At 39.9% G+C, this 12,712-nt stretch overlaps 1 protein-coding gene across 2 annotated transcripts; it reads right to left on the bottom strand.

Moving 5' to 3' along the window:
- Positions 1-1,222: 1,222 nt before the first annotated feature.
- On the bottom strand, positions 1,223-6,922 carry LOC311033315 (potassium voltage-gated channel subfamily A member 7-like). Of its 2 annotated transcripts, none has more exons than XM_084040641.1 (3): positions 6,503-6,922; positions 5,447-6,174; positions 1,223-2,840 (listed from the first exon to the last, which is right to left on the bottom strand). In XM_084040641.1, the coding sequence occupies exons 2-3, from the start codon at positions 6,134-6,136 to the stop codon at positions 1,935-1,937; spliced, it is 1,596 nt and encodes a 531-aa protein (XP_083896767.1). In that variant the 5' UTR covers positions 6,137-6,174; positions 6,503-6,922; the 3' UTR covers positions 1,223-1,934. The 2 variants fall into 2 exon arrangements, with proteins under 2 accessions (XP_083896767.1, XP_083896768.1); XM_084040642.1 differs by having other exon boundaries at positions 5,447-6,179; positions 6,507-6,922.
- Between the last annotated feature and the right edge of the window lie 5,790 nt (positions 6,923-12,712).

Raw genomic sequence — 12,712 nt, 5'->3', positions numbered from 1 at the left:
CTTAAGGACCATTACTTTATCCCCAAGTCCACCCAAAACAAGAGATATTCACTACAAAGTCATGATATCTACCCTTCCGGTGAGTTCTTAAGGAAAGATTTGGCTTCGAGAGAGTAACGAGTGTTTTCCTCAAAGGTGATATTAAAACAACATCTCTTTGTTTCATGCACTCACACCCTGCAGTGTTCTGGAAACAATTCATGGAATGGTTAAGAAGCAAAAAAACAACAATGATGCATAATATTGATCATAATAGTATTATTTTTGGTCTCTTATTAGAACACCAATTTTAGCCAAACATCTAGGCAAAATGTAAAAAGCTCCCACTCCTCTTTGTTTATTACTATAATGAAACTCATGAAATTTTTTTTTATATTTTATTATTTACATTTAAATGACCATGCCCTTGAATTTACATAACTATATTAACTATAGAGACAGTACCAGGTTGTAAAGGCTTTTTTTCTGCATGGAAGATTTTAACATGGGCATCTATGGGGATTGAGCCAGCCTCAAGTGGCCATGTGAGGAACTGCACTTTTTTTGGCACTTTAGCGTTTGGCTTCATTTTTCAGCACTGGAGGTTTTCTTTAAGAGTTCATAATACCACATGGAGAGTTATTGATGTAAAAAGGATCATTTTGTGAAAACATTCCTTTAAACACTGAAAGAAATCCTGTTGATTGTATTTTACATTTATATGTATATTCTCAGTGCTCCATCAATCTGTACAGGTGGTTTTAGGTTTGCTATCCTGCAAATGTGTTTTCTTTATTTCTCCTTTATAAAGTATTAAAGTAACACAAAGTAAAACATATCACTGAAGCCATTTACAGTGTACACTATGTTACATAAGTACACATACCTTCCATGGGTCATCACGGTGATGCTGTGGAAAGTCTTATGTGTTCCAGTGAAACTGAGAACAACGTTATTGGAAGCTACTTATAACAGCTTAGTAGCTGTGGAAAAGGTCGACCATAACAGTGAAACACAGATTGGATCTGGCAGACCTCTGTGAGTGTTGTGCTTCGAGATGCAGTCGGCTAAGCAGTAAAGGATTATTTGTTGTATTTCATATCCTAAAATAGAACTGCCAGATGATAGGCAAATATGATTTTTCAGTTGCGGCAACATCTTTTGCCTAAATAATTACTCAATATCACAGGCAATAACACCGCTTCTTTTAAGAAAATTTATAAAATATAATATTTATTAAAAACACAGAATGCATCATTAAGCAGGTAAATGCAGGACATTTGTTACAGCAATCAAAATGTTCCTCTTTACCATAAATGGCTACCGCTGTGTTATTGGGTAATGCAGCAGTGTTGTATTACGGCATGATAAAGGTCATGTCAGTCGCTTCAGGTCACATAAGCCAAAACAACACAAATGTGAACTTTGTACATTAGTTACAGAAGAATGTGGAGAACGCGGAGTTGGTTTACGAGAGATCTAAATCGGTCGGCAGCGACAGCTCTGCTGGTGTTTGGTTGAGTTTTGATGAAAGATGACATCTATATCGTTGATAATCTACCCGCTTCCACTTCAAACGTTTAGCCAAACAGTAACGGTGCTAAGACATCATAGTTTCAAGGCACAGAGAAGACATTCAGAAAGACATTTTCAAACACAAGCTCTGATAGCATTAATAAAGACCCTGAGAATGTAAAACTCAACTTCTTCTTTTCTTCTTTTTTCGGTTTGTTTAAAGCTATATTATATAAAAGTTGCCTTTCAGCTGCATTTGGCTGGATAGTGCTGGGCTAATGAACAAGGAGAGGCAATGAGAAGTATTTAGTAGACATATTTATGTTTAGTTTATGGTTTTACTTTCCAGTTTTCCTTTTTTTCTAATTTCATACATTGCGTTTCATTCCACTTGTTGTTTTTTCTATTGTCTTTGTCAAATGGTACAAAACAACGCCCACCTACACTTGAGTAACCAGTGGTTCACTCAGATACATGTTTCCTCCTCTGAACTCTGGGCTCTGCCCTGTACACAGTCCACCCAGCAGAGTCCCATTCAAAGGGTTGCAGATGCCTTCAATGGCATAATACTCCCCCTCTTCATCCCCATCCTGTTCCTCGATTTCCTCCCCTTCTGGCCCCTCGTCCTCCCACAGGCTCGTCTGGATGTGGGTGTACTCGGTATGATCCTCACATTCGGTCTCCCGATGGTAGAAGTAGCTAAAGTTGGACACTATGACGGGCACTGGCAGCGAGATGGTGAGCACACCAGCAATGGCGCACATTGAGCCCACCAGCTTACCCCACATGGTCTCTGGGTACATGTCGCCATAGCCTACCGTGGTCATGGTGACAACTGCCCACCAGAAGGCATGTGGTATGCTGATAAAGTCTGTGTTGGTGTGGTCAGCCTCCGCAAAGTAGATGGCGCTGGAGAAGAGGATGACGCCAATAAACAGGAAGAAGATAAGCAGGCCCAGCTCCCGCATGCTGGCCCTCAGTGTCTGACCCAGGATCTGGAGGCCCTTAGAGTGACGGGACAACTTGAAGATCCTGAACACTCTCACTAACCTGATGACTCTGATGATGGCCAGAGATGTGGCTGGAGAGGCGTCATTGTCCTTGGCTAGCTCTGTTCCCAGAGTGACAAAATAGGGCAGGATGGCACTGAAGTCGATGATGTTCATTACATCCTTGAAGAAGTGCGTCTTGCTGGGACAGCAGGAGAAGCGCATGAGGAGCTCGAAGGAGAACCAGCATATACAGATGCTCTCCACCAGGAAGAAAGGGTCATGGAAGACACTTTGTGGAGGAGGCATGGTCTCAGACACGTTCTTTGCCTGGGAGTGGTACTTGTAAAAATATTCCTGGAGTAAAAGAGAAAGGGCCGACAGGAAACATACGTATTAATTATACATTTAAAATACAACAAAGTATCACTTTAACAAGAAGGAGATTATGGAAGGGATAATGCCCAACAAGGTTGTTGACATGGGTGACCGCGGAGTTGTCTGATTCCTGGTAATGCACGCATTGAATGATAGTATTCCACTCATACCACCGTCTTTGCCAAAGTGGAAAAAAGGCCATTAATAGGAGAAACCTTAGATACAACTTGGCAATGGAAGATATTTATAGTTCACTCTATATGTATAAACATGGACGTAGTCTCAAGTGGCTATTTGAAGAACTGCAGTTGTTGGCTTCATTTCTCAGCAGCTTCCCACTTTGATGGAAGGCTTTGGTGCAGCCATGAGCCAGAAAGCTAACTTTATGGTAGCAAGTTTCATAGTCAATTACATTGAGTACGGTTGAAATGGTCAATAGGATTTTACAGTATGCCATGTCTTTGTCACCAAATCAATATCTTCACGAAACAAATGCAAGGTCGTGTGTTCTGTCGGCTGTAGCCTGAATAACAAAGTTGAATAACAAATTACAGTTTAACCTGAACTTACTTAGTAGCCAAACTGACTCAGTTTTCACCCAGACCATGGTAGAATAAACAAATATTGCTCTCCAAACTATTCATTTTCCCCAATTTCAGGGGTAAAGTAATTAAGAAGCTAAAAACAGCAGCCAGTTAGCTTAGCTAGCCTGCTCTGTCCAATAGTAACACAAAGCATCTACCAGCATGTCTAAAGTTCACTAACACATTATATTATTTATATAATCTGTGCAAAAACAAAAAGTGTAGCAGATGTAGCATGTTAATTAGTGAGAATACAGGTGCTTGCGGGTGGATTATGTTACTTTCGGACAGAGACAGGCTAGCCGTTTCCCCCTCTTGCCAGTCTGTATGTCAAGCTAAGCTAAGCTAAGCTAAGCTGCTACACTGTACAGATATGAGCGGCATCTATATTCTTGTCTCGGCAGGAATAAAATCCTTTTCTTTTATATTGTGTTATGTAATTTTACAAACGGCTGCTTAAATACTGGTATTTTAATAAACTACACTGAGCTTCAGTATGTTAGCTGCCATCTCATTCATTTTCCCTTTTGACACCGTCATAAAAGCATTTGGCATCCGTGGTTTCACATTTCAATCATAGCTTCATCAATCTCTTTTTCAGTCCACCTGTCTTTCAGTCTTCCGTGTCTGTTATTAGCATTACGTAGCATTGGATAGTGGCTGTTTAAAACATCTCACACTTAACATCAAGTTAAAAGCGTGAAAGCGGATGATACCGATTTAAAGGGATTAGTTTAGTATGCTGTAATTGGCTGGGTGTAATATATAAAGTTTCAGGGTAGTTTAAATAAACCTAGAGTATAGCTTATGACATTCAGTAGCAGGTCAGTGACAGTGTTTATTACTCATATCTCGATATTTATGTGTTGATCTGCTCCAAGGGCTCTCCTAGGACTAAATATAACCCTGTGAGATCTCCTAGGGGAAACATGAGAACGTCTCCTCGTCCATCCCAGCCTCGGTTCCTATCCCCCGTCTCACTGGCCTCTGCGGCCATGTAACGTTGCCAATGCAGTTCAGTGGGTCTGGAGTAAGTTACAGTAGTTTCCTGGCAGCACCCTTATGCAAAGGCAGCCCGGCCTAGCACAGCGGTCCTGTGAGGAATGTGTTAACATGACCCAACGTATGCTTCTCATCCCGTGAGACCTTTGGGTCTCGGGTTCTAAGCCGCCGGAAGGTTTTGGCTCACCTATTACCTATGTGTTCGGTCACTTGTGTGACCTATTATTAACACACCTAACTATCTCCTCACCCTTGTCTTTCCTTGCTCTCCTTTTCTTTGTATTCCAGGCCGCAACCCGTTACTCCCTTTACCCTTTAGTGCTTCCTGAATCTGAGTGTATCAAATTTAACAGCCGACTAAAATAATCACACCATAAGCTTCCCCGAGTTGCTCTCTCTCTCTCTCTCTCTCTCTCTCTCTCTGGTCTGCTTCCAGACATATTGGCAAATAGTTGTCCCCATGTCAGTATTTTTCTCCTTAACACATGTAGTACTCACGAAGTGTGTGTTTACCCAAACACCTGCTTCCTGTGATATCCTGTTTCAGTTTGACCCAGGCTGTCACACACACATCCCGTTCAAGACCTTGTATCCAGGTGGTTTGTTTAGGGCTGTTATTGTCTCTGTTTTAGCAAGTGACATTGAATCAATAGGTGTGATATTGAACATAAAACCATGATATATTATATTATATTATATTCAAATATATATAAAAAAAACTATTTAGCGGTAGGATTTTGAAAAAAAGAGTATTTTTTCTTCCAAACCATTACTTTTATAAGCCCCTACCTATAAGCTGAATGGGACACTTTTATTTGACCTTATTTGCATTTCCTCTGTCAGTGTATTCACATTCTTTTTCAATATTGGATACTTACCATCATGTATTCTCATAATGTCGTCAGTTTAAATTTGGAAACTCTAGCAAGCCTTTAAACCCTCGATCTCCGACACCTCTAATTCTGCCTCCCAAATACACTCTTTAATCAAGTTCCCTACCTCCCGTGTCTCCTTCTCATTCCTGAAGTCCGGCAGTGTCTCGAGGCAGAAGATGAGGATGGAAACCACAATGACCATGACACTGATGATGGCTATGATACGTGCGCCCGACGAGGACTCGGGGTGCTCAAACAGCATCCACAGTCTTTTCTGGACTTCGTTGGACGGCAACGGCCTCTCCTCCTCTTTTGGAAAACCTTCGTCCTCCTTGAAGCGGTTCACAATGTCCTCTCCCAGTTCGTAGAACATCAGCTCATCCATGAAGATGTCCAGGGGGATGTTTGCGGGCCTCCGAAGCCTCCCGCCCGACTGGTAAAAATACAGAATGGCATCAAAGCAGGCGCGGTTTCGGTCCAAGAAGAGCTCGTTCCGGAGGGGGTCAAAGAAGCGTGACCTGCGCCTGGGGTCACCCAGCAAGGAGTCAGGGAATTGGGCTAAGGTGCGAAGCTGAGTTTCATAACGCATCCCTGAGACATTGATGGCCAGTCTTTCACTCAGCGCCCATCCACTTCTCCATAGAGACCCAGAACGCCGGCTCTCTTTCTTCTTCTCCGTCTCGTTCCCTTTGATCTCCTTCTCTCCTTTCTCCTCACAGTTGAACTGGTTCTTCAGCCGTTTGTCGTTCTCTCCATCACTCTCTTTCCCTCTGCCTCCTCTGTCGTCGTCGTCGTGGGGGTCACTGCTGTCCATTTCTCGGTGTATCCCAGGCCGGGAAAAGCCTCAGACCACTCTCCTGAGAATTCGTAGAACAACTGGACTTAAAACCAACCCGGTCTGAAACCAGAGTGATAATTCCATCAGTGGATTTGGTTTTTAATTAACTGGTCAATTACAAATGAGATTAGAAGCACATGGCTGCAGGGTCTGTTTGTATAGTAAACATTCTCCATGATTTAATCACAGTTAAACATACAAATTCACACCAAAAGTTTGCAACACTTCCTTTTAAATGTTACTCAATAATTACCTTTTATTTAAAAAGGTGAATTGTGAATTAAAGAAAATGACAAACAACAAGCAATGTTAGTCTCCAGTTAGTGAGATGGAAGCATTTACTCACTAAGTGTAAAAAAAAAGCTGCTGACAGAGACTAATGGCAGGATGAAAAATCACATTGTTTGTCTCCTGTGGCTCATCAGGTTGTCTGTGTTTCTTTCTGTCATCATGTCCGTCTGTCACATACAGTCCCCTGTTTGGCCGTCTGCTCTCCGTTCCACAGGCAGCTAAACTCTCTAACCGGGTTGTACACAAACTGTTCTTCCAGTTGTATGTTCACGGATCATCCACTATCTTCTCTCGTCCCCTCGCTGCCTCATGTTGTCTGTCTTGAATTTTTTTTGGGAATGCTGTCCCGTTGAAATTCAATCTCTGCTAGATCCCTCCAACCCCTCCCTGTCCTTTCCCTCCATTTTAGCTATGAGGCAAGACAACCTTCAACCTCACTATCAAATGTCACCTCTGCCTGGGACTGCATGGTGTTACCCCCTCTAACAAGCATGGTGCTCTGACTGACACAGGTCCCTCGGGCTTCCTCATTAACTCAAAATAGGCTATTTGATTTACACGTGTATCAATTAAAATTAAGAAAAACAATTAAACTCCAGTGAGAGCTGTAGAAAAACATAGATTACAAATAACCTTTTTGTTTCCTAATAAGCAGCAAATATGTCATGTTTGATTACTAAGTTAAACTGCTAATTTTACCAAATGAGTTGAGTGAATGACTTGTATATGGACCAGATGAATTATACTGATATGGTTTGGGATATATTAGTTATTCATATTTTGCAAAAACAAACTGTAATTTGTAATATGTGTTATCTAGAAGACTGAAGCTGGTGTGACACTGCATAAAGACAATTCAGAATTGGTTGTATTCACAGAATGTATTTAGTTTGAGATGAAATTGTTGGAAATTGTTGATGTTGGGATGCAAGCTGGCACTTAAATGTATAACGTGCAAACGAATGATCACCTTATGAACAGCAAGCGAGAAAATGTAGCTTTTGTTTTGTAATGAATGTACCATGTGTCAACCATCAACATTAGACAATACTATAGAGATGAGGGGAAGGTACTTGATCTTACAGTCCTCCACCACCGGTTCTGTCTGGGGCCTAACCCTAACCCTAACCCTAACCCTGAAATGGCCTTTCTTTGATTTCCTCAAAAATGTTGTCACAGCATCTGTAATGTAAAAAGAAAGAAAAGGTTTACTTGTAAAAAAGTTCGAATTAACGGTAAAGTTAAGCTTCCATCATGTTATTTGGACCTGCAGTTTCCCAATGCTGTGTACAAGCGGTTTTGGATTTATTTAATAGGCTTCACTCAATAATTCCATATAAATGGTCCCAACATGACTTGGTAGGGGAAACAGAAAGAGTTGGATTGGGAGGAGTTCCTGTGCCTAGAATTAATAAGGTTGTTGTTGTAAAGTCCCACCTCCCAGCTCTGATAACCAGTCAAACTTCTGCATGCTCTCATAACCATCTCTAGCTGTATGAATTAGGCATTAATGCATCATAAAATAATGTACAGTGGTTGAGTGGACATGTTTTCGAACAAGGAAACAATGTGGCACACATAATTTTGTCAGCTATGTCTTTAAAAAAAAAAAAGAAATGTGCTTCTTCCATCTTAATGATTTATATAACTGTATAAGACCAAAAACACCAAAAAAAGTCTACTTTATAACTTACCTGGCATAACTGAGTATGTGACCGTTTCTTCAAATCCCCTTTTGTTGCACAGATGACCAACGTTCACGACCAAGGTGGACATCATCGTATTGGTCAGGAGCCTGTATGATAAAGTCAGTAGCAATTAAACCCCTCTTCAACTTGGACATCTAGAATCTTGACACCACATTAAATCACATACATTTCATTCAATCATGCACTGAAATAAGAAACTATTTCTACACTACAATTCAGTTTTACATATGCATTTGATGTCAAGTGCAAATAGTAGTATTTTTTAATTCAGTGTCAAGTTCAGTTTCTCGAGCATGCTGAACTAATGTACAGCAAAATTTAAGGACTTACCGATTAACAAAGGTTGCTCGCAGACGAATTATTATTATTTTTTCCTCCCAGCCAAATTAGTAGTCACCAGCTGAGCAGCAGAGCCTGGAGATTTCACACATGCGCAAATAATTTCCTTTCAGAGGCAAATGTCAGCCCACATTTTAAAATACTCTCAATTAACTTAATCTGACATAAATTTTTTGAAACATAAGATGTAAAATAAAATGTGCATAAACCACTGACCCTATTAGGTGAACATGTCAACAGAATCTGTATATGACCTAAAAATCAACACCTGTAATGTAAATGCAGTGCGTGCAGTTCATATGTTAAATACTCACAGGATGCTATTAGAGAGAGTTTACGCATCATAGTTTTATAGCATCTTTTTGTTTTGTTACATTTGTGTGTGTTAGCGCTTTAGTAGCTACCAATTTTGTCTTGTAATTTTCCTATTTTTTTTTCACTGTTGGCCTAGCTGTAATGTTGGGTTGGCATTGGCATAACGTTTTTTCTGGTGGTCAGTAAATAGTAACTCTAGCGACTCTAATGAGGAGTAGAAAATAGTACACGATGTAGGAAATACATTATCTGTTAGAAATATTCTACTAAAATGCTGTGAAATAAAATAATTCAAGCTGTTACATTAAATCATATAACTGTCTTTTGCAATTTAACTTACTGACCATTAATTTGTGATATAAAAGCGAGAGAGAAAAAAAGGGCAAAATTGGCCCATGAAGTCTTTTGGCATCTGCTTTTGTATTCAAAATATGAAATGCAATCACAGGGTTGGGTCGCATAGGATGACACATTCCCGATAATTAATTAATAATAATTTAGATTTATTTATTTATTTATTGAAGGCAGTTTCTTCTACTTCAATTAATTGTGTCTTGGTGGGTTTGAACAATCAAATAAATAACACCAAATCAATCAATCAGAAGTATCTTTGTGAATCGAGCAAAGCAGACACTACTGTGCATTACCACCAGAGGGAGGTGAAGTGTTGGCAAAGGGAGTAAAAACTGAAGCAGGCCTCTGCCGACATTTCCTCATAGTTGCCTTCAGTTACAGAAAAACAAATACACTGCTCACTGCTACATTACATTCCCATTTGATGGTGAATAACAGTGTTGATAAAAGGCAGTAAGGAAATCTAGTTTTTTGGTGGTGCAGCGGTGTGGAACGCCTCATGTTATTTTTAGCATCATAATCTTGGATATGGGAATACTCTGACAGAGAGGTGCTTCTGTAAAGTGGCTTTAAAGTCTTTAGCTCCCGTGCAGCCATGCAGAGCAATCAGGAGACCTTGCGACTCCCCTGAGATGGCTGCACACACCACCACAGACTCATCACCACGTAGAACGGTGGGTATCCAAGACGTAGATGACTCAGACCACATTGCTATTCCTTACACCAGCTTATGGCATGGAAGCGTTCTCAAAACAGCAGGGCTAAGATTATTTAGTCATCTCGCCCCGACTGTGCAAGCATCCTATCGAGAGCTCTTAATTGTCCACTTTACTCTGATTTACCCAAGTACCTGATTTCAAACCCTTTTCCCTTGCAATTATTTACAATATGTATGGGATATATAAATACAAAATTGTCAGATGATTTCAACCTAACACTGGAAACTGGGATTCTAGTTGATGACTCACAAGGCCGCTTCCGTAACTGATTTGGTTTTCCCGTGCACATCTCCCAATTTGATCATTTTAATTTCGTTCATCAGGTCCAAAAAGAAAATTATCTCTATCAGTTAAGACATATTACAGATCCTTATGATTCGATCATCTTTGGTGTCTGATTTCATGGATTTTAGAAGGTAAAGTTACAGTTATTCGATATCGAAGCCAGGAAACCGGCACTTGCATTACTTCAACATTCTCAAATATCACGCCACAGTTAGGATTGACTTTAAAATGATAGATTACAAACAAATCAATGCAACAGTCACTGGCTGCACAGGAAACTTGACAGTTAGACCTCCTTGGAAACGCTGCCATCAAAACACAACGTATCCTTAAAACTTCAAATCGAATGTGTCATCCTTCAGTTTGTTGGACGATTTTTCATCGTGTCCACGCTTCGAGCCGGATTATATCAGTCACTGTGTTGTGGTATCTTGTCCCTGGCAAGCTGATGAATGGCGTTAACGTCAGTATGACCAGGAGCACACATTTCATCCGTTCGGAATCTTAAACAAAGACACCATTGATGTTACTTTTTCTTTTATTTTTAAGGTTCATTTCAATGATTTTAAGCAATGTTAATGTCTCTGAAAAAGCATCTCATGACTGTTAATCAGTTATTCATTCAAGCTGCTATGGAGATTGGTTCACATTAGATCGCATTGACATTCATACATTGTAAGTCTCATTAGTAGAAATATGTTCAATTATGACACTTTATTGATATGTTTCTATTTTTTTCTTCAAAATATAAAAAGATAGATCATGAACATTCCATTGAAATATACTTTATACAGTTCTTGATGAGTTGTTCTTTGTGTCCCAACATTTCAAAAATAAAATCCGGCATAAGTCACAACCAGATACTCCAGTGACCACCTCTTCTCCCCATTCACTCTCCTACTAAGACCGCAGTACAATGGACTAGTACCTAAGTCTGTTTTATACAATTTGATGGCATGTAAAAATGAACATACATCTTTTATCTTTGGAATGCTTACGTGAATGTGTTGATGTCAGCCTGTAATATTTAGATGTATAGTGGGTATGACTTTTGTGGTGTATTGTCACATTGTTTCTAATTAAAATAAGATATGAAATATATTAGAAAAATCTATTCTGTATGACAACATTTCCTCTAAAACAACTCTGGTCTTATCACTTTGTAAAATAAAATACTTTTTTTTTTTTTTAACGTCGTGTGATTGCTGTGGCTTTATGGGGAGCCATAAAGCCACTACACATGTGGCTGCAATCATCTGGACTGATGACAGAACGCCTGTTTCTCAGGGAGCATACAGTAAGTGTCGATCAGTGGCATTCGTGGTGCAGATTGCATACAGTGTCCTCGATTAAATAAACAAACTCATATAAACATATATAAACATATTCAATGGAAACAGGCACATAAAGAAAATAAAACAATAGGATATAGTGGAGGCTGTGTCAACCAAGGACCATATAACAACTTCCAAACACCTGGATGTCATAATATTGTATATAACACAAAGTAGCCGTCAGGTTAACAGTGGCATCGACTTACCATGTAATGCATTTTTTTTTGTTGTTATTTTGGTTATATGAGTGTCACACAGGAAATCTTTAACACTGTATAACGGATTAGCAAACTTGATAAAATAAAACAGACTTAGCACTCTCGACATTGTAACTCATTCTGTTCAACATGACTAAATCAAATGGCAGTATTATGCAATAGAAAAGGAAAGACATCTTTTTTTGTGTTAAGCCTGGCATTGGCATTAGCAGTCACAATGTAGAGAATGAGGAAAATGGCAAACAGAACAGTGAGAAATAAAGAAAGGGGAAAAGACGGCACTCGGCTGTGAAAAAAACACAAACAGCTGGGTGAAGCACAAAGTTTTTTTTTTTTTTTTTGCAAGTGTGCACACCGTCGCCAGAAGTTCACTTCTGAAATATTCATAATGTCTTTGTGACCATTGAAGCTTCGCGCTGTATGCTTAATGCCTTTCCAAAACGGGAACTGAAAATCGGGAGCTTTAAAAAGATAAGGGGCTGAGACAAAAATAAAAAATTAATCTTGCTGACTATTTTTGCAAACAGACAGAAGGTAGAGCCTGTGAAACCTTGAATAGTCTGTAGTCGACATCACACGATATTCTGGTGAGCCTCCAACGGTAATGTACTGGGAATGGACAGAGGACCATTCAGCTGCCTGAGCTGAGCCCCGGACCAGCAGGGCCTGAAACTCACTTGGAATACCAAACAAAGGATGAGGTGCTTGGAGAGCACTCAACAATGACATGCTGTTATTTTTTTCTCGTTTTTTTTTTTTTTTACATTAATCTCCTCTCGGTGGACACTGGTATCTCTCTTTTCTCGCAACACTTAACTTAAAGTACTTCACTGACATCATTTTGGAAGCTCTGGGTCTCTTTGATTGGTGCTCACATGACTGTGTCGTGTGCTGTAACGAGCTGTCGACGAAGCCAGCTGGGTGACGGTAACTCCGTGTGTAACGACGAATGCGAAGACCTGACCTGTCTTAAAAAAAAACGAGACCG

This window comes from Eutrigla gurnardus (genome assembly GCF_963514095.1).
Source record: "Eutrigla gurnardus genome assembly, chromosome: 22".
Lineage (NCBI taxonomy): Eukaryota > Metazoa > Chordata > Actinopteri > Perciformes > Triglidae > Eutrigla > Eutrigla gurnardus.
Note: the sequence above shows the minus strand (reverse complement) of the source record. Positions and strands in the feature narration are given on the sequence as shown.

What these genes read in the sequence shown, in the direction of transcription:
- LOC311033315 (XM_084040641.1), bottom strand. Translation starts at nt 6,136, where the DNA reads ATGGACAGCAGTGACCCCCACGACGACGACGACAGAGGAGGCAGAGGG. An exon ending in ATGAGAAGGAGACACGGGAG is followed by an intron (nt 2,841 to 5,446) that starts GTAGGGAACTTG and finishes CTTTTACTCCAG; the next exon opens with GAATATTTTTACAAGTACCA.